The sequence below is a fragment of the Pan paniscus genome, chromosome 6 (genome assembly GCF_029289425.2).
Source record: "Pan paniscus chromosome 6, NHGRI_mPanPan1-v2.0_pri, whole genome shotgun sequence".
Lineage (NCBI taxonomy): Eukaryota > Metazoa > Chordata > Mammalia > Primates > Hominidae > Pan > Pan paniscus.
Genome location: NC_073255.2, coordinates 16,369,876 through 16,390,369, shown reverse-complemented (window position 1 = coordinate 16,390,369; position 20,494 = coordinate 16,369,876). Strand labels below are relative to the sequence as shown.

General features: G+C 38.1%; 1 protein-coding gene across 1 annotated transcript in view; it reads left to right on the top strand.

Annotated features, from left to right (window-relative positions):
* The window catches only part of THSD7A (thrombospondin type 1 domain containing 7A), a 474,918-nt gene that overhangs the window by 284,660 nt on the left and 169,764 nt on the right, over positions 1-20,494 (top strand). Inside the window, exons 5-6 of the mRNA XM_003824998.6 lie at positions 8,035-8,190; positions 9,518-9,730. Coding sequence (XP_003825046.5) covers positions 8,035-8,190; positions 9,518-9,730 — 369 coding nt within the window. The remainder of the gene's footprint in view (positions 1-8,034; positions 8,191-9,517; positions 9,731-20,494) is intronic.

Genomic DNA, 20,494 nt, shown 5'->3' with positions numbered 1-20,494 from the left:
ATTTTCAGCATATGACTAGCCAGTTATTCTAGGATAACTTATTGAATCAGGAGTCCTTTCCGTACTGGTTTTTGTTGACCTTGTTGAAGATCAGATGGCTATAAGTGTGTGACTTTGTTTCTGGAATCACTAATCTGTTCCATTGATTTATGTGTCTGTTTTTGAATCAGTACCGTGCTGTTTTGGTTACTACAGCCTTGTAGTACAGTTTGAAGTGGGGAGTGTGATGCCTCTGGCTTTGTTCTTTTTGCTTAGGATTGCTTTGGCTATTCAGGCTACTTTTCAGTTCCATATTAATTTTAGAAGAGTTATTCTAATTCTGTGAAAAATGTCATTGGTGGTTTGATAGGAATAGCACTGGATCTGTAAATTGCTTTGGGCAGAATGGCCACTTCAATAATATTGCTTCTTCCTATCTGAATTAGTTCATTTTCACATTGATATAAAGAACTACTTGGGACTGGGTAATTTTTAAAGAAATGAGGTTTAATAGACTCACAGTTCCACATCACTGGGAAGACCTCGAGAAACTTACAATCATGGCAGAAGGCAAAGGAGAAGCAAGCACCTTCTTCACAAGATGGCAGGAAAGAGAGAGCAAAGGGAAAAGTGTCACTTCGAAACCACCAGATATTGTGAGAACTCACTATCATGAGAATAGCATGGGGGAAGTGCCCCCATGATCCAATCGCCTCCTGCCAGGTCCCTCCCTTGACATGTGGGATTACAATTTGAGATGAGATTTGGGTGGGGACACGGAAACAAACCATGTCACTATTCAAGAGCATAGAATGTTTTTCCATTTATTTGTGTCACTTCTGGTTTCTTTGAGCAGTGTTTTGTAACTCTCATTCTAGAGATCTTTCACTTCCTGGTTAGCTGTGTTCCTAGGTATTTTATTCTCTTGGTGGCTATTGTGAATGGAATTGCATTCCTGATTTGGCTTTCATCTTGGATGTTATTGGTGTATGGATATTCTGCTGAATTTCATACATTGATTTTGTATCCTGATAGTTTGCTGAAGTGTCTTATCAGGTCTGGGAGCCTTTGGGCAGAGATTACGGGGTTTTCTAGGTATAAAAGCATATCATCTGTGAAGAGAGATAGTTTTACCTTATCTCTTCCTATTTGGATGCCTTTTATTTCTTTCTCTTGCCTGATTTCACTGGCTAGAACTTCCAGTACTATTTTGAATAGGAGTGGTGAGAGTGGGCATTCATTGGTTTGTTTTAAGTTCTGGGGTACATGTGTAGGATGTGCAGGTTCATTACATAGGCAAATGTGTGCCATGGTGATTTGCTGCACCTGTCAACCCATCACCTAGGTATCAAGCCCAGCATATATTAGATATTTTTCCTGATGCTCCCCACCAACCACACTCCCCCAACAGGCCCTAGTGTATGTTGTTCCCCTCCCTGTGTCCTCATTGTTCAGCTTCTACTTATAAGTGAAAACATGAAGTAATTGGTTTTCTTTTCCTGTGTTAGTTTGCTGAGAATAATGGCTTCCAGCTCCATCCATGTCCCTTCAAAGACATGATCTCATTCCTTTTAATGGCTACATAGTATTCCATAATGTATACGTATGAGATTTTCTTTATCCAGTCTATCATTGATGGGCATTTGGGTTGATTCCATGTCTTTGCTATTGTGAATAGTGCTGCAATGAACATGAGCATGCATATATCTTTATAATAGGATGATTTATATTCATCTGGGTATATACTCAGTAAAGGGATTGTTGGGTCAAATGGTATTTCTAGTTCTAAATCTTTGAGGAATCACCACACTGTCTTCCACAATGGCTGAACTAATTTACTTTTCACAAACAGTGAAATGTAATTTGTGTAATTTACATTACACAAACAGTGTAAAAGCATTCCTATTTCTCCACAACCTTGCCAGCATGTATTGTTTCTTGACTTTTTAGTAATAGCCATTCTGACTGACATGAGATGATATCTCATTGTGGTTTTAATTTGCATTTCTCTAATGATCAGTGATGTTAAACTTTTGTTATGTTTGTTGGCTGCGTGAATGTCTTCTTTTGAGAAGTGTCTTTTCATGCCCTTTCCCACTTTTTAATGGGGTTTTTTTTCTTTTAAATTTAAGTTCCTTGTAGATTCTGGATATTAGACCTTTGTCAGATGGATAGATTTCAAAACTTTTCTCCTATTGTATAGGTTGTCTGTTCACTCAAGTGGGTATTCTTGTCTTGTTCCAGTTCTCAAGGTGAATACTTACAGCTTTTGTCCATTTGGTATAATATTGGTTGTGTGTTTGTCATAGATGGCTTTTTTTTTAGGTATTTTCCTCTGATACATAGTTTGTTGATGGTTTTTAACATGAAGTGATGCTGAGTCAAAAGACTTTTCTGCGTCTATTGAGATAATCATGTGATTTTTGTTTTTAGTTGTTTATATGATGAATCATATTTATTTGTGTATATTGAACCAACCTTTTGTCCCAGGAATAAAGCCAACTTGATTGTGGTGGTTCAGCTTTCTGATGTGTTACTGGATTTGGTTAGCTTGTAATTTTTGAGGATTTTTGCATCTATGTTCATCAGGGATATTGCCCTAAAGTTTTCTTTTTTGTTGTTGTGTCTCTGCCAGGTTTTGGTATCGGAATGATGCTAGCCTCATGGAATGAGTTAAGGAGGGTTTCTTTCTTAATTTTTTGGAATAGTTTTAGTAGGATCAGTACTAGCTCTTCTTTATATATATATGGTAGAATTCAACTGTGAGTCTGTCTACTCCAAGCCCTTTTGTGGTTGGTAAGGGTTTTTTATTACTGTTTCAACTTTAGAACTTGTTATGTGTCTGTTCAGGGTTTCAGTTTTTTCCTGGCTCAATTTTTGGAGGTTGTATATTTTTAGGAATTTATCCATTTCTTATAAGTTTTCTAGGTTGTGTGCATAGAGGTATCATAATAGTCTCTGAGGGTATTTTGTATTTCTGTGGGGTCACTGGTTATGTCACCTTTGTCATTTCTTACTGTGTTTAATAGGATCTTCTCTCTTTTTTCTTTATTAGTCTAGCTAGCAATCTATCAATCTTATTTATTCTGTCAAGCCAGCTTTTAGTTTGGTCATTGTTTTGCTTGTGGGTTTTTATTACACTATTTTGTAAAGCACAGCTTTGTTTTTGGTTATTTCTTGTCTACTGCTGGCTTTGGTGTCACTTTCCTCTTGTTTTTCTAGTTCCTCTAAGTGTGATTTCATGTTGTTAATTTGAGAATTTTCTAATTTTTTGATGTGAGCATTTTGTATTGTAAACTTTCTTAACCCTGCTTCAGCTGTGTCCCAGAAAGTCTGGTATGTTGTATGTTTGTTTTCATTAATTTCAAAGAATTTCTTTATTTGTGCCTAAATCTCATTGATTACCCAAAAGTCATTCAGAAGAAGGTTGCTTTAATTTCCATGTAATTGTATGCTTTTGAGAGATGATCTTAGTATTAACTTCTGTATTTATTGTGCTGTGGTCTGAGAGGGTGGTTGATATGATTTGGTTTTTTATTTTTATTTTTTTGAATTTGTTAAGAATTGCTTTATGTTCAAGCATATGGTCAATTTTAGAGTATGTGCTGTGCACAGATGAGAAGAATGTATATTCTGTTGTTGTTAGATGGAATGTTCTGTGGAGGTCTGTTAGTTTCATTTGATCAAGCGTGAAGTTTAGGTCCCAGATATCTGTTAGTTTTCTCCATCCTTTTACTTTGAGCCTATGAGTGTCATTGCATGTGATATGGTCTCTTAAGATAGCATACAGTTGGGTTTTGTTTCTTTATCCAACTTATCACTCTGTGCCTTTTAAGTGGAGTGTTTAGCCTATTTATATTCAAGGTTAATATTGATATGTGAAGATTTTATTCTGTCATTATATTAGCTAGTTGTTGTCTAGATTTGTTTTTGTAGTTGCTTTATAGTGTCAATAATCTATGTACTTAAGTGTGTTTTTGTGGTGGTCAGTAACAGTCTTTCATTTCCATGTTTAGCACTCCCTTAAGGACCTCTTGTAAGGCAGGTCTGGTAGTAATGAATTTCCTTACTCCCTTTCAGAGATGCCAGTGAGTCATAGGTTTAGTCTCTTCACATTATCCCATATTTCACATAATTCCTTATTTCATTTTTTAAATTTGTTTACATTATTTTTGTCTGTCTGATTTGATTTGAAGAACCACTCTTCAAGCTCTGAAATTTCTTCATTAGCTTGGTCTATTCTGCTGTTAATACTTTCAATTGTGTTATGAAATTCTTATAGTGAGTTTTTCAGATCTATTAGATCAGTTTGTTTTTTTCTTAAAAAAGCTATTTCATCTTTTTACTGGATTCCTTAGATTTCTTGGATCGGGTTTCAGCTTTCTCCTGAATCTCAGTGATCTTCATTGCCATCCAGACTCTGAATTCCATCTCTGTCATTTTAGCCATTTCAGCCTGGTTTAAAACCAGTGCTGGGGAACTAGTGCAGTCATTTGAATGTAATAAGACACTGTGGCTTTTTATGTTCTCAGAGTTCTTGTGCTGGTTTTTCTCTCATCTGTATGGGCTGATGTTCCTTAAATCTTTGAAACTGCTGTCTGTTGAATGGGGCTTATTGCTTTTATATTCTTTGATGTCCTTGAGGGTTTGACAGTGGTATAAATTGGGTTCAGTCAACTGGCTTCATTTCCGGGTGATTTCAGGTGGCCCAGGCTCAGCTCAGTACACTGGGGACCTGGGACCAGGCCCATGGCTTTGTTTTCTGGCCCCTCAAGGTTAAGCACCTGCTGTACTGCAAGGGCTGAGGTGTTCCTAGTCAGCTAGCAGCAACACTCTGATGGAGGGTGCTGGCAAAAGCACTACATTGGTGTGGTGACAATGGGGTCCACACTTTGGCATGCATGCCATCAACTACAGGGCAGCAGTGTGGCAGGGTCCACGTGTGTGTGTGTGTGTGTGTGTGTGCGCCCGTGCACGTGCACCAGCAACAACAGAGCAGCAACAGGGTGGTGGGCCCTGGCACAATGGTTGGGGAAGGCTGCAGGCAGGAGCATGCTGGGGAGGGTCCATCTGCAGAAGCTCTCTAATGGTGGTACCTACCAATGAAGGAGCTACAGTAGCAGCTGCTGGGAAGCACCCCCATTGGGCATCTGAGATTGTACTGCAAGTGGACAAGGCCAGGCAGTTACCCTGGGACAGGCTGGAAGATAGGGGGTGCTGAGATCAGACTGGGCCTGTGCCATGGGGAAGAAAGCTATGCTCTGTTCATGTCCTACAGTCAACAAAGGCCAAAGCCATCTTGAAGAGTGTGGTGAGCCTTGGGAGAAGGACATCTCTGGCCATGCTCTGCTGCAGCTATTTCTATGCCAAACACTCTGGATTCTGCACATATTAGAGACCTGCCTCTGATAACTCTCCAATAAGCTCTCTCTGCAAACTCAAATGTCTGTTGAGGAGTGGGTTCCCCTGCAGCTAGGATTCTGGGGTCCATGGCAAGAGTGGGCCATTCCATGCCTGTTTAATTCACCCCTTTCCCAGGAGCCCCTCAGGGCCAGGAATGGATCTTGATGCTCAGTAGCCCAGTGCAGAGTTCCCAGCTTCCTCTTCTTTTAGCCCAGGTTCTATGTTCTCCCTCTGTCCACCTTCAATGCTATCCTTCTGAAGATCTGCTTGGAGGGTGCAGGTCTTCTTAATGGTCTGGTCACTTGGTGGGAGAAGCTCTTCCTGTCAGCCATCTTGCTTAACCTGTTTTCTTAATAAAACAATGTTTGCTTCCTAAAGTTTTCAACCTTATATATAAAATAAATTCAGACTCTAATAAGATTCCTCACAATTTCATACCCAGTAAATTTTATTTTATATAAATTATTATTTCAAAAACAATATAGTAGCACCAAGATTTAAAATGACTTTTCATCAATTGAAGGAAAAAATGGAGATTTTAAGGTCTTCTACCCAAAACCTCTCACTTTAAATTAGATACTCTGAAAGTTTCCATAAGTAAAAATCATTACTTATGTTAATTTGCAGCTAATTTGCTACATAGTATAGACTCTTCTGCCTATACATGTCTTTAAAAGAATCCATTTTTATATGAAATGTGTATCATTGGTGTCAAGTTTTTTATATTCAGAGAGTGAAGCTTTTAATTTCTATATTTTATGTCATTAGTGTGCCAAACACTTCTGCTCCTGGAAAGCAATGAAATTAATCATTTTTGGCTTTGGCTGCTGTTGTGATGCACATAAACAGCAATCCTGATGAACTCGAGTGAGAATGCTCACTGTGCTCATACTAAGCCAATTAGTGCCCAGTTATTTATTTTCACTGTAGTGGCGAGTGTGGGAGTGGTGGGGGTGGGGAGGCGGGGGAGATGTGGCGAGAGAGATAAGCACTACTAGTAGAGAAAAGCAGACATAAAATTGGCAGAATATTTTTCAGAACAAAAACTGTGGTAGTAAGAGGAATCAATGTCATAGGCTTTAGATAGCATTTATGACTGTGTGCTCGTGTGTGTGAAAACTTACAGGATGTAAAAGTGCTTACAATTTGTCTTCAAGTTTAAATTACAAACAGACATAGTACTTTCGTTTAAAAGTTAGGAAAATGTAGTTTAAAATTTTTTAATTACTCTGTGAGCTTCTACATGCAATCCTATGCAATTGGAATTTGATAGTCCTTTCACATAGGATAATGAGAAATAGCTAAGCATCCATTATTTAAGTCATTTTTTCTGCAAGTGTGGGCTCACCCAATTATGAGAGTGACAAAGGAACTGGAACTAGCTATTATTCAGGAAATGTGTGACCAAGAAAATGACATTTTTTTTTTTCTGACTGTGTCTCGCTCTGTTGCCAGGCTGGAGTGCAGTGGCATGATTTCAGCTCCCTGCAACCTCTGCCTCCCAGGTTAAAGTGATTCTCTTGCCTCAGCCTCCCAAGTAGCTGGGACTACAGGTGTGCACCACCATGCCCAGCTAGTTTTTGTATTTTTAGTAGAGACGGTGTTTCACCATGCTGGCCTGGATGGTCTCTAGCTCTTGACCTCGTGATCTGCCCACCTCGGCCTCCCAAAATGCTGGGATTACAGGCATGAACCACCGTGCCTGGCCATGTATTAGATTTTTTTTTAAAACAAAAGCAAATATGGCATCAGGAGATAGACAGACAGATATTATATAGATAGATAGACAGATATTATACAGCTAAACTTGATTCTCTTCCTCTGTCCATATAGTTTTACATATCTTCATCACTTAGTCATTTTTAGTTAGTTCTATGTCCAGAACTATGGATATATATTGACCTTAACTGTCAAGTATATACAAAAGAGCCAAACTGCAGGCATAAAAAAAAACAAAAAAGCAAGGACAAGCAACATTTATCCACAGTTTATTGTTCAAATTATGAACAAATGTAGATAATTATAAATTAGCATCCTTAGTGATTACTAGATTTGTGTCACATATGCAGATAATGTATTATTATTTAGACATTTTGGAAATAATTCAGTGAGCACTGTAGCTGGGGGGTACAGAGAGTAGCCCCCATTTGAGATCCTTCTTCATCTCACCTGGTACCTCTCAATCCCAGTGAACCAAAAGAGATGGGAGAGTTCTCCACCAGGAACTACTCAGTGGACATTTTTTTCATATATGTTAAAGCTATAGTCCCCCTCCTATTTTGTTCAGTCCTCTGAAATTTTCTTTTACTTTCTTAGAATATTGCTATAGAATTTTAGATCTAACCTTAAGGAATATTTTGCAGACTAGGAAAGTTATATTCAGCATTATTAATTGCATGACCAATTAATGGTAAAACTGGTAATCAAACAATTTGCAAGACATCTCCAGTTTCCTTTGACTACACTTTATTGCCTCTTTTATTTCCATTCGTTCTCTTTTTATTCCCAGGATGTGGCTGAGAAGCATTGGAATAATGTCTTGGTAGCACTTCTTTAAGGATTTTCCTTTTCCATACACACAGAAAAATCATATTGTTGGCCATATATGTTCCTTTTGTTCATTTTTAAATATGTGTCTGTATTTTTCTCTAGCCTCAAAGCCAATGGACTTAAAATTATGCACTGGACCTATCCCTAATACTACACAGCTGTGCCACATTCCTTGTCCAACTGAATGTGAAGTTTCACCTTGGTCAGCTTGGGGACCTTGTACTTATGAAAACTGTAATGATCAGCAAGGGAAAAAAGGTAGGTAACGTGACCATGACATGACTTTTATACCCACCAATTGTATCAAATCATGAATTATTTTTAAAATGCTCTTCTGTGTTCCTTGTTTGTGGTATTTTCCAGAATGGCTAAAGACTATTAATTTCAAAAGATGAATTAACCTTCTCCAGTGATAGTACCAGAAGATTAAAACAGAAGAACATAGGCATAAATGCTTGTTAATTTAGACAACATGATGGAGAGGATCTGAGACAGTTTAGTGCAATGGTTAAGATGAGCTGTGGGGTCAGGCCTGGATTGGAAAATCTACTGTGTCCCTTACTGTTTAGATAAGTTAACTAACATATCTAAACCTTTGTCCCCTTATCTGTAAAAGGGATGTAACAATATCTGCCATCCAGATTGTCTCTAAGGAGTCAATCAGATAAACATAAAGCACTTAGTTCAGTGCCTGACCCATACCTAGTGCCCAATAATAAGGCTGCTTATTACTTTGAAGAAAAAAATGTAAAAACTGTATTACTTTCATATGCAAATGATAGAGGAATAGAATAAATGCAATGGTTTTCTTATGGTAGACGTGGTGAGCTAATTTTCACATGATCTCATGACTGAAAACATTTTTCAATTTTGTTTCAAAGACCAGTCTTCTAGTGATTCTAGTATGTTTACATAGCAATAAACAGACTTATTAATTTTGTTACACACTCTCAGGAAGGGCAGCATTTAGGTGCTATTAAAGCACAAAGCAGGACTTTGAATATTTCACACTGGAGCCCACATGGCTTATGTTCCTAATTCAAATTTCCAGAGGGTCTAAAATCAACTGAACCTCAAAGAGATTGTTTCTCTGGAACCATCCAACTTCTTAGAGGTTCATTTTCCAAATTTAATCACGTGACATTGCTGAAGATTTAAGAATAATAGCACTTTTGTCTGGTCATCAGTATTTCTAAATAGCTTGAAATTTCACTCCTTTGAATATTCTATAGCTACAGACTTTCCAAGTCGACCAAAATTTATCTCTCTCTCTGTTCCCACCCTACTCCTCTATGCCCTACAAGGGAGATGGGTACTATATGACATTTCTAGCCTTACCTTTGCAGTAGTAAGCTAAAACCAAAGGTTCTCATTTTTTTTCATTCCTTTCGTTAATCCACTCACTCATTTAATGGATGGTTCATGACCTCACATTAGCTACAGTTTGGGGATACACCAGTGATTCAAAACAGAAATGACTTCTACCTCCACTCTTATCCAACTTTTACGCTGAGGTTTTATTCAACTTTCTGAAATACTAAACCTTTGATGGTAACAATAGATTTTTCCTTCCCCCATAATTCAGGCTTCAAACTGAGGAAGCGGCGCATTACCAATGAGCCCACTGGAGGCTCTGGGGTAACCGGAAACTGCCCTCACTTACTGGAAGCCATTCCCTGTGAAGAGCCTGCCTGTTATGACTGGAAAGCAGTGAGACTGGGAGACTGCGAGCCAGATAACGGAAAGGAGTGTGGTCCAGGCACGCAAGTTCAAGAGGTTGTGTGCATCAACAGTGATGGTAGGACATATCTATTATGTTTTTATGGATGTCCAACCCTGCATATATGTTTTTACTTTCTGTGAAAATCCTGTGTCTTCTCGCATTATAACTGGTTCTATTTACAAACGTAGAAATAGCTGCTTCTCTCTCCCTCCCTCTCTTTCCCTGTCTCTTTCTGTTTTGTTCTAATGAAATTGTGGCAGTGGGAAGGATCCATGAATAGTAACAAAATAATGTTAAATGTGAAAACAGAACAGATCATATAACATAAGAATTGAATTATCATTAGGGCAATAATTAAATTGCCAAATTTAACAATAACAAGGAAACGTAACTTTTTTAAGTGAGTTTTTTAAAAAAGTCTATAGCTCCAATGTTATAAAAATGAAATGTAAACAAAAAAGGGTTGTAAGCATTGTTTGATTTGACTCTAAAAGTATTTTCCTTTAACCTCCCTGATATCGTGTCTTAGTGTTATCATTTAATTTCCAGGCTCCCAATCCACGAGGCCCACCACAGCCTAGAGTTCCTGAACCGACCTTTTGCTCTCTAGGGCTCCACTATTTAGGAATGTCCTAGAGCCACTGGATAGTGGCTTTCTGCAAGATTCTTTTCCCCAACCTCAGGAATTACCTTGGACTTTTACAACTAGTATTTGTTTGATAAAATATACTGTCTTGATGTTAGCTCTGATATAAGATTTTTACATTCCTTCCAAAGAGTACTGCTACTGTTTTGGGGAGAACCCCTTACCTCTAAGTCATCCCTGAGTCACACTTAAAAACCACAAGACTCCCCCAGACATACTTTAAAACCTCTGGACAAGATCATCTCTAAGGTTGCTCTATCTCTTGAATCCTATGACTCTGCACATCAGAGAAGCATGAATGCTAAACCCCAGGGTCCAACGGTTGACAGTTTATGCTGTTTACAGCATGTGCAGAAACATCCTGGTGCCCCCTTGGGGGTACTGGAACATCTGGTAACTGTCATAATTCTTTCCATCCTATTTTCTTCCAGTAAGCAGAATTGTTTCCTCCTGTGACTCAGTCACTGTTCAGTCATAAAGAAAGACACTCTCTGGGGTGGGAGACTGACAGACACTGCTATTACTGAGAAATTAGCCTTTTGTCTTTGTCCAGGGTCTAATATAGTCATGCAAGACAGTATTAGGTAAAATCTGAACCAGTGCTTGAGTTTGAAATGGGAAGAAGGAGATCATTGCTCCAGATCTTTTATGATGAATTTTATATATTCTGCTTTTTTGCTATGATAAGCATAATCTGCTGTGATATGTCCTCTCTTTAGCTCTTACTTATTCTATAATAAAGAGAGGGAAAAAAAGGAGGAAGTAACACTCAAGAGATTGGCAAGAAAGCAAAAGAAGCATGTTCTGTTTCTCTTTTACTCACACTTTAAATCCTAGTTTGGATTACACAATACTGTTACCTTCTGAATTGCTGTAAAAACAGTCAGGGTCGTATTGAATTCCCTCAGTAATAGTACTTGATCGTTTTTCTCAGTTCAAATAATTTTGCTTGTCCTTCCATAGTCCTATAGAGGAATTAGGGTCTCAGGTATTGTGAAATGTATTTTTGAGTGAAACAAAAAGCTAAAAAGTTAACTTTGCATGGCACTTCTGCCTCAGTGTTATGCAATGAAAAAATCAGATTTAGTCCGCTTGGTACAATGATCTTCCTGGTATTTGTGCTAATGGAATATATTTTATATAGACTAAAGGAGCCAGCTATTTAAAAAATATCAGTGGCTTATTTTCATTTTGTTAAGTGAAACTTATTTTGCAACACAAGTAATTACCTCCTAGCTTGTCTTGTGAAAAAACACTAAAAAACAAGCAGAGGTATGAGTTAGATGTGTGTAGTTGTACCGGCAATGTATGTTATAACCTAAAAAGCAAATTGATAACTCACAATACAAATGAGCTGGTTTTACTTTGTGTACATCACAAACGGAATGAATTTTAAACAGGTAAGTATGCAACTGCTATTAAACTTGTTATTGTCCTTTACAGGACATCTTTTCCACCATTAAATTTTATTTCCTGACATTAATTAGTTGTAGTACAACTTAATACATTAGCTGTTTCAGCTACATGGATGTATAAAATCAAGAAAATTATTTTTTTATTATGAATCCTAGAACTCACTCAAATGTGTGTATAAACTGAGACATAATTGGGCTGATAGAATGAAAGAAAAAGCTGGAGACTTGTAAATACTGCTCCGATATTATCATGTGGTCACCTGGTAAGTGTTTAGCAGCTGCACCAAATGTTGTTTTGTAATTAAATTGGGCCCAGGGAATTAAAGTTGATTAGTTGTAGACTCCACCTCTAGGCCTGGGCTGCAGCTATACATTTTGTTTTATAATTAAGTTAAAGCTCGACTAGGGGCATGAAGCATTAGAGCCTGTGAACTGAAGAAATAATAAAAAGACTTTTTTGCTCCCACATTCCTCACAAATTTCACAACTTTGTTAATGACCTCAAAACACTTAAAATCTATTTGTTTTCTGAAATAGTCTTTGTCCAGACTCCCAGTGATCATTAAGATTTGCTGCTGCTGTTGTTCATTTTTCCATTTGCCTTCTAAGGAGGTGGCTTGGGGAGGGTTGTAAGAGACCCCAGGAGGAGTTTTGCATAGCTTCTCTGTCAGAAGAAGAAGACAGAGGGATGTAAGAGAGTCGCAAGACAAAAGAGAGCACAAAAGACGATTAGACTCTCCAGAAAGAGATAAACATTTCACTGTAATAGAACAAATATTGCTCATTACTTAATGATCATCGGATACACAATTCCAGGTCTCTGAACACAAACGCAGGAAGCTACTCCAAAGATCTGTGGTCTGGGGAATGACCCAAAACCCGCCCTATTTTAATTTTTCTGATATTTGAATATGTTTCATTTAAAGGTATAAATCTGGCAAAGCAAGTGTATTTTGTTTCCTAAATTGGCTTGTTAGAGGCTGAACAAACCAGGCTATTGGACTGGAGCAAGGGGAAAAAAGTATGATTCCTTACTTGAGAGTGGAAATCAAATATTGTTTCCATATTTCCTTCTCCTCTGCCAAAAAAAATGATGCTGTCTATATTTCCATATCATGTGTGCTATTTCAGATATCGAATATTGACACTTTTCCATGTGACTTTCAAAAAAAAAGTCAGTTATGTTATTTTTTTGTTTGTTTTTGCATTATTTTTTAAAGCAGTACACCACAGTGGTTTCAAATGCCTGAACTTCTGTGCTATCTTCCTTTTCTTTTCCCCACATTAGCAAAGTTAACCAATGACATGGGCATAGGCAACTCACTTTCCTCCTTGAGCCAGATTGTTAAGAAACCCAAACATACTTTTATGGAAGTAAATCATTGCAACTCAGCATTACCCAGCTATTAATGATACAGTATAAGAGTAATGAAGGTCACCGGCTAGGGCCATCCTTGTGTATTGTGCCATTCTTGAATGGGAGTAACTCTGCTATCCAAAGACTCTCAGCACCATGTCAAACCGGCTGGCTTCTAGTAATGCTGAGGAAGGCCTATGTCTAAGCACATGTGGAGATGAGCACTGAGGTAAGCCCTAAAAGCAAGTTTTTCTGCCTCTTTTGGGAACATTTCTACATATCATCAAAAGTATCAAAAGAACTGGCTTTGAAAACACTTGGGGGAAGTTGACTGTGTTCGGCTATTTGTGCATTGCTTATAAAGAAATACCTGAGGCTGAGTAATTTATGCAAGAGGAAAAAAGTTTAATTGGCTCACAGTCCTGCAGGCTGTACAGGAAGCATGGCACTGTTAGGTGTTCAGCCTCTGGTAAGGCCTCAGGAAGCTTTTACTCATGGTGGAAGGCTAAGTGGGAGCAGGCATCTCACATGACAGAGTGGAGCAACAGAGGGAGAGAAGAGAGAGATGCCACACATTTTTGAACAACCAGATCTCATGAGAACTCACTCACTATCATAAGGCCAGCACCAAGGAGATGGTGCTAAAGCATTCGTAAGAAATCTACCCCTGTGATCCAATCACGTCCCACCAGACGCCACCTCCAACAGTGGGGATTACATTTCAATATAAGATTTAGTGGGGACACATATCCAAACTATATCATTGACTTTAGTATCCAGGGCACTGGCTTGCCATGTGACTGCTTAATCTTTCTCAACTTTTTACCACCAATTTCTTCCTTCTGTAATAAGATATGTTTCTGCCTATAAGATGAGGAAGGGGAAAACTTGAGTACTATTTCTTTCCCAAGTAGTTCTTGTCATACTTCTTTTTTCCATGTAGTTAGCACTAGGAGGAATATGGGGGCATATCATTTCAATATCTTCAAGAAAATGTAAGAATTTTGAAAATGTATACCACTGGAGAATAGGACTCATTGTGGAAAGAGATAGGGAAAGATAATGCCCTATTTTAAGTCTTATAGTACAATTTGTATGCAATATATAAACTGTATGAATACTGAATTTTTTTCAGACATATATTATTAAAAAGTAACAGTGTGAAGGGGGACAGAGGTAAGTGGGACAATTGGTAGAAGACTGGGAGCAAAGCATGCCAGGAATAGAAGAAGAGAAGTTATAGAACTCATAGTTGAGACTAATATTTTGACTGATTCAGAATATTCATAGATTGTTCCAGAAGCATAGGCCAGGTCAAGGATGAAGATGCATCGAGCTTATTAAGGATGTGCTCCCAGAAGAAACCAGTAAGAAAAGGGGGAATGAAGAAGTGAAGTACAGAAAAGAGAAAGGGTCTTGAGCTCCTAAAACCATTCCCAGGTTTAGTGATTCACTAGGAGGATTCACCATACAGTTGTACCTATAACCATGACTTATTAAAACAATAGTATGCAAAACAAAATCAGCAAAAGGAAAGTGTACTTGAGGCAAATTCCAGAGAAAAGAAGATGAGTCCCAGAAACTTCCAATTCTCCGTATTGGCCAGAAAAACCTAGTGTCAAAGGGCAATCAGCCTAAAGTCAGGAATGAGGCTGAAGCTGCAGAATCTGAAAGATGGGTGCAGAGCTCCAGTGAAAGGGATCACATGGGATCCAAACTGGCCAGCAACACTGCCCATTACAAAAGGAAATCCAATTATGTGGTAAGGAATATAAATGTTGTATAAACTAAAAGGAACCAAAGACCCGATTAAACTGTCTTCTGGGCCCACGAGAATATGCAGTTTTCCAGTCCACTGCCACTTAGGAGGTTCCTGGATTCCCAATGAAATTGAAATAATTCTATTTGAATTTTAATGCAGAAAGGAGCTTCAGAAGGCTGGAAAACCTGAAGACTCCCAAGTAGCAGACATTAAGATTGTTTAATATTGGAAAATGTTAGAATATCTTTTCAATAACTTAAAATGGAAGAGCACATTTATAAATATTTTTGTGCCTTTCTATCAGGGGAGTACCTTTTGTGCCATATTTTATCATTTATTAATGATAAACAAGGACATTGTAATGTACAAGGGAGAGTGGTAGACAAAAAGTTAAAATATATTTATAGAATGGAACCTCACCTAAATGAGATTTGCTTCTGAAACCTTGGTGAGAACCTTGAGTTCAGATCAATTCAAATATCTATGGAACTAGATGAGAGCACAACTTCAAATGCATGATCATTCTTTGGAACTGGAATCTACTTCTTAACACAAATTACAAGGCCATTATGTAGAAAAAACTTCTTTTAAATGCAAGAATCCATCCTATAACTGAATCGTTTTTCCATAATTTAAGCAATAAGTCAACTAAGTTTCCTTCCTGTAGAATGTTATGTCTTCTAATGTGTTTGAAATATAATTAGATTGGATATTATGTTAAATCTAAGGTCTCTCACTTACAATTAGGATCGTCTAACACTATTGGTAGGAGTTTGTTTCCTGTAATTGGGTTGAGACTCTTTATTCAATTTGTTGTAAAGATAAAAGTCATTATAACCTTTTAGAAAATTTCAAGCAATAGGTTTTCCTTCAGTGTTGGTGTGTAGTAATCACCATTTTATTTTGGACTATAAAAACTTGGCATCAGATACTCTGATTTGTCTGCTATCTGTTAGTATATGTGTCTGTGTATGTATTACAATACACTTGGATATGTTAGTAAAAAATACTTTTTTAGAAAAAACCATCAGAGTTGAACCAATGTTCTTTGTTCTTTTGAATGGCAATGTTGTAGCAAAGAGTAGGATTTTCTATATAATTTTATTTATTTTATTTTTTAAAGTAGGGTAGATTCAGCAGTGACATCAGATAAAAATTGAGTAAATAATTATTTACCACTTAGTGATACAAATTCCCCACTGAATGTTAGCTACAACTTCAAATGGCAGATATAAAATAGCCATTTACTTTGTCATAGGTGTTGGGTACCTTAACACAACACAGAGCAACCAATTTTCTCTTTATTTCCTTTTAGAGATGTGGTCTCACTGTGTTGCCCAAGTTGGTCTTGAATTCCTGGGTGCAAGCAATCCTCCTGCCTTGGCATCCCAAGTAGCTGGGGCAACAGTCACATGACACTGTGCCTGGCCAAAGCCAGTATGGACATTGGACAGAAAGCATAACTTTCAGTTAAATTAGGCAGGAGTTTAGTTATTAAACCCAACAGATGCATTCCTTACATTAGTGAACCTCTTGCTTGCTTCTTTGATTCCCTTTATATCCACCTTCTCTGTAAAATATTGTCTTCCCATGACTTCATTAATTCTGTATTGCCTATTCTCTTTCCACCTCTCAGACCATATATCATTTAACTATTGCTAGGTAACAAACCACCTCAAAACTTAGTGGCTGCAATCATGAGAATGCAGAAGTGCTTGCTCAGGTTTCACCTGAGCTCTCTTGTGGAAGTTCGACTATGGCTGAAAGGTCCAAGTGTCCTCCCTCACATATCTGGCATTGGTGCTGTCAGCTGGGGTACCTTGGTACCCCATTGGTACATGGCCTCTCATCCTCCAATAAGCTAGATCAGCTTCTTTTTATATGGTGGCTTTTGGCATAACTTCAAGAGGACCAAGCAAAAGCTGAAAGTCCTCTTGAACTCACACAGTATCACTTCGTCCACATTCTGCTAGTCAAAGCAAGTCACAAGTGACAATGCAGATTTAATGAGTAGGAAAATAGACTTTGCCTTTTGATGGAATATATTGCAAAGAATTATGGCAAATAATTTACTGTGGTCTACTCTCTGGTTACAATTATTTTCAATCCTCTCACATGCAAAATATACACCCTCCCCATCCAAGACCACAAAAATTCTCATGCAATTATATTATCAGGCTTAAAGTTTACTATCTCATGATTTGCATCTGTTTCAAATATGAATGTAGCTACTCTTGAATCAGAGGTCTGTGAATGAAAAGAACAAGGTATCTTCCACTAATTCCCTTCAAATATACAACATACAATATTGTGAAAGAGAGTGGAAAAGCACTCTCCCATTCAAAAATGAGAAAAACAGAAAGCATTCAGCCATTTCTGCCCTATAACAGTTTTTTAAATCACTTTAAGTCCGAAGATACAAGTGCAGAACCTGTAGGTTTGTTACATAAGTATACATGTGCCATGGTGGTTTGCTGCACTTGTCAACCTGTCACCTAGGTTTTAAGTCCTGCATGGATTAGCTATTTGTCCTGATGCTCTCCCTCCTTCCCACACCCGACAGGCCCTGGTGTGTATTGTTCCCTATGTCCCTGTGTTCTCATTGTTCACCTCCCACTTATGAGTGAGAACTTGTGGTATTTGGTTTTCTGTTCCTGTGTTTATTTGCCAAGGATGATAGCTTCCAGCTTCATCCATGTCCCTGCAAACAACATGATCTCACTCCTTTTTATGGCTGCAGTATCCCGTGGTGTATGTGTCCCACATTTTCTTTATCCAGTCTATCTTTGATGGACATTTGGGTTGGTTCCATGTCTTTGCTATTGTAAATAGTGCTGCAATAAATATATGTATCCAGCTGCTCACCATAAAACAGGAACAGAGTACGTTCCTTGATTAGGCTCTACTTTTGTTCTCTGGGAATCGTTTCCTAGTCCACTGTTTTCTTGATTCTTTCATTCTGAGCTCTTGAATTTTCCCCTAAAATATCTTTCCTTTTCCATAAGAAATGGCTTGTATTTGTAGCCGAGGAACTTTCTCAGTTGGCCTCCGGACCATAGAAATTAGGCCAGAGGACATTTTTTTCACTCTGAACTGTCTGAATTTCTCCAAGTCTAAATTGGCAAAGTTTTATCAATGCAACACCCTTAAAACGTTTTGAGTTTTCTATATATCTCATTGGATATCACTTTATACTCCAAAAGCCATATCCATCACTGTTTTTCACACAACCTTCTTTTTATTTTGGGCTACATGTGAGTCTGCTGTGGGAAATGCTTCTAAGATTCTTAAAAGCCCTGTCTAGCTGAGAGGGTCTTCTGTGAATCACCTAAGTCTTTCTCTGGTGTTATCAAAGAATTATTAGCTAGATCCCAGATTAATTTTTACCTTAGGTCACTTCTTACTTTTTCCCAGAGAAGTAAGGATGAGAAATACTTTTATTTTTTCATTTTATAACAGCTCTTGTGGCATCTTCTAAATTCCAATTGCACATTGAATTATTTCTTCTCTATTTCTCTTCCAATAGCATATCATTCTCAGAAGAAAAAGAAAACATTAAATGGACATTTTAAACATTTTTCCTGGGAATTTCTTGAAATACTTACATTTTCTATCTTGCAAGTTTCCACAAGAAACAGTTTTGCCTATTTTTTCATCACTGCATGATGTAATATGTACATTATGGAACTAATTTTTCACTAACAATCTTCTTACCTACTTTTGCCAATCTAGATTCAATGGGTAGGAAAATAGACTCTGCCTCTTGATGGGAGAATTATGGCAAATGATTTAATTTATTATTTAATATCTGTCTCTATCCTTCACTAACAGTCTTCTTGCCTGCTTTTCAGCCTTTACCAATCCCAAGTCTCAAAGCCAATTCTACTTGTTTTAGATTTCTTAAAGCAGCATCTCATTGCTATATATTAAATTCTATACCAGCTACGTATACTACATAACAAATTACCCCAAACTTAATTTTTTTGTGTTTGTTTCATTTTTTCACAATTCCATGGGTTGGGTGGGTAGTTTCTGTGTTGGTTTTGCCTGGTCTCACTGATGCAGCTGCATTTAGCTGAAGAGCTGGCATGGGTGGAATGGCCTAAGTTGGCCCCACTGATGTCAATGAAGGTGCCTCATTTTATCTCCAGGTGTCCTCTCATGTTCCAGTAGACTAGACTGGCATCTTTTCTAGGTGGTCTCAAGATAATGTTCTAGGAAAGAAAAACAGCTGAATGACCACTTATTGCCTAGGTTCTGAACTCTTGTAAGACCACTTCTGCCACATTCTATGGGTCAAAGCAAGTCTCAAATCTAACAAGGCTCAAGGAATAGTGGAATAGATTATACCTTTTGATGAGAGGTACTTGCCAGAATTTGTGGACATACTGAATCTGGCACATGCTACTGCCTCTGTTTTCTATATGCTATATTCTTTCTCTGATCCTTTCTTAAAAGTTAATATTTCATTTCAACTCTCTGCTATAGAGCTATACCCGGAAGTGCCAGCCAAACCCTACTGACATTTTAACCTCACTGTGTACCAAAGTCAAACTCATCATCTTTTCTCCAAAGTCAGTTTCTCTTCCAATTTTTCCAACCTAGTTCACAACACTACAATTTATTCAATCCTCAATCCTGCTGATGGAGTGACATCTGTGAAGAGACACAAAGGAGATGAGAAAGTAAGCCCTATGCGAATTTGAGAAGAGAACATTTAGGGCAGAAGGAACATTAAATGCAAGACCCAGAGGTAGAAAATGCTTGGACTATTTGAGGAACAACAACATGGCCAGTGTGGTTGGAGTAGAATGAGTTAGGGAGAGGTTATTAGGTGATGAATTTAAAGAGGCTGCAGAGGCTTGAGATCATTCAGGGGCTTTGGCTTTTATTCTGACTAAGATGGGAATCTATTGAAGGGTTTGAAACAAATGACCAGAACTGACATGTTTTTAAAGAATCACTGATGTTGCTTTGTTGAGAACGAACTTTAGGGGAGCAGAGAAGCAGCAGTGAGGAGACTATAGCTTCAGCTATAATTCCAATGAGAGATGACAGTGTGGCTTAGATAAGGGTTGCAACAGTGGAGGGGACAGTGCTAATTTAAAAGAATTACACTAATTGAGGAAAACTAGAGCAGCAAGTGGAGATGTTGGAATCCTTGAATCAGGTTTTCCTTATACTGGTATTATTTTCTTTATACTAGTGTTATGGTATTATCCACCATAAATCCTCTCTTGATCACATCATTCAGCTGCTTGAAATCTTGTTTGTTTTTGTGACAGAGTCTTGGTCTGTCACCCAGGCTGGAGTGCAGTGGCACGATCTCAGCTCACTGCAACCTCCACCTCTGAGTTTCAAGCAATTCTCCTGCCTCAGCCTCCCAAGCAGTTGGGATTACAGACACCCGCGGCCATACATGGCTAATTTTTGTATTTTTAGTAGAGACCGGGCTTCACTGTATTGACCAGGCTGGTCTCAAACTCCTGACCTCAAGTGATCTGCCCACCTCGGCCTCCCAAAGAGTTGGGATTTACAGGCATGAGCCACCACGCCTGGGCAGAAGTTTTTTACTGGCTTCCTTTAGCCTTCTGCGTGAAGTCCATTTGGGAATCGCAGAATGTCCTCCACCATCTGTCTTGTCCATTTTACCAGTTGG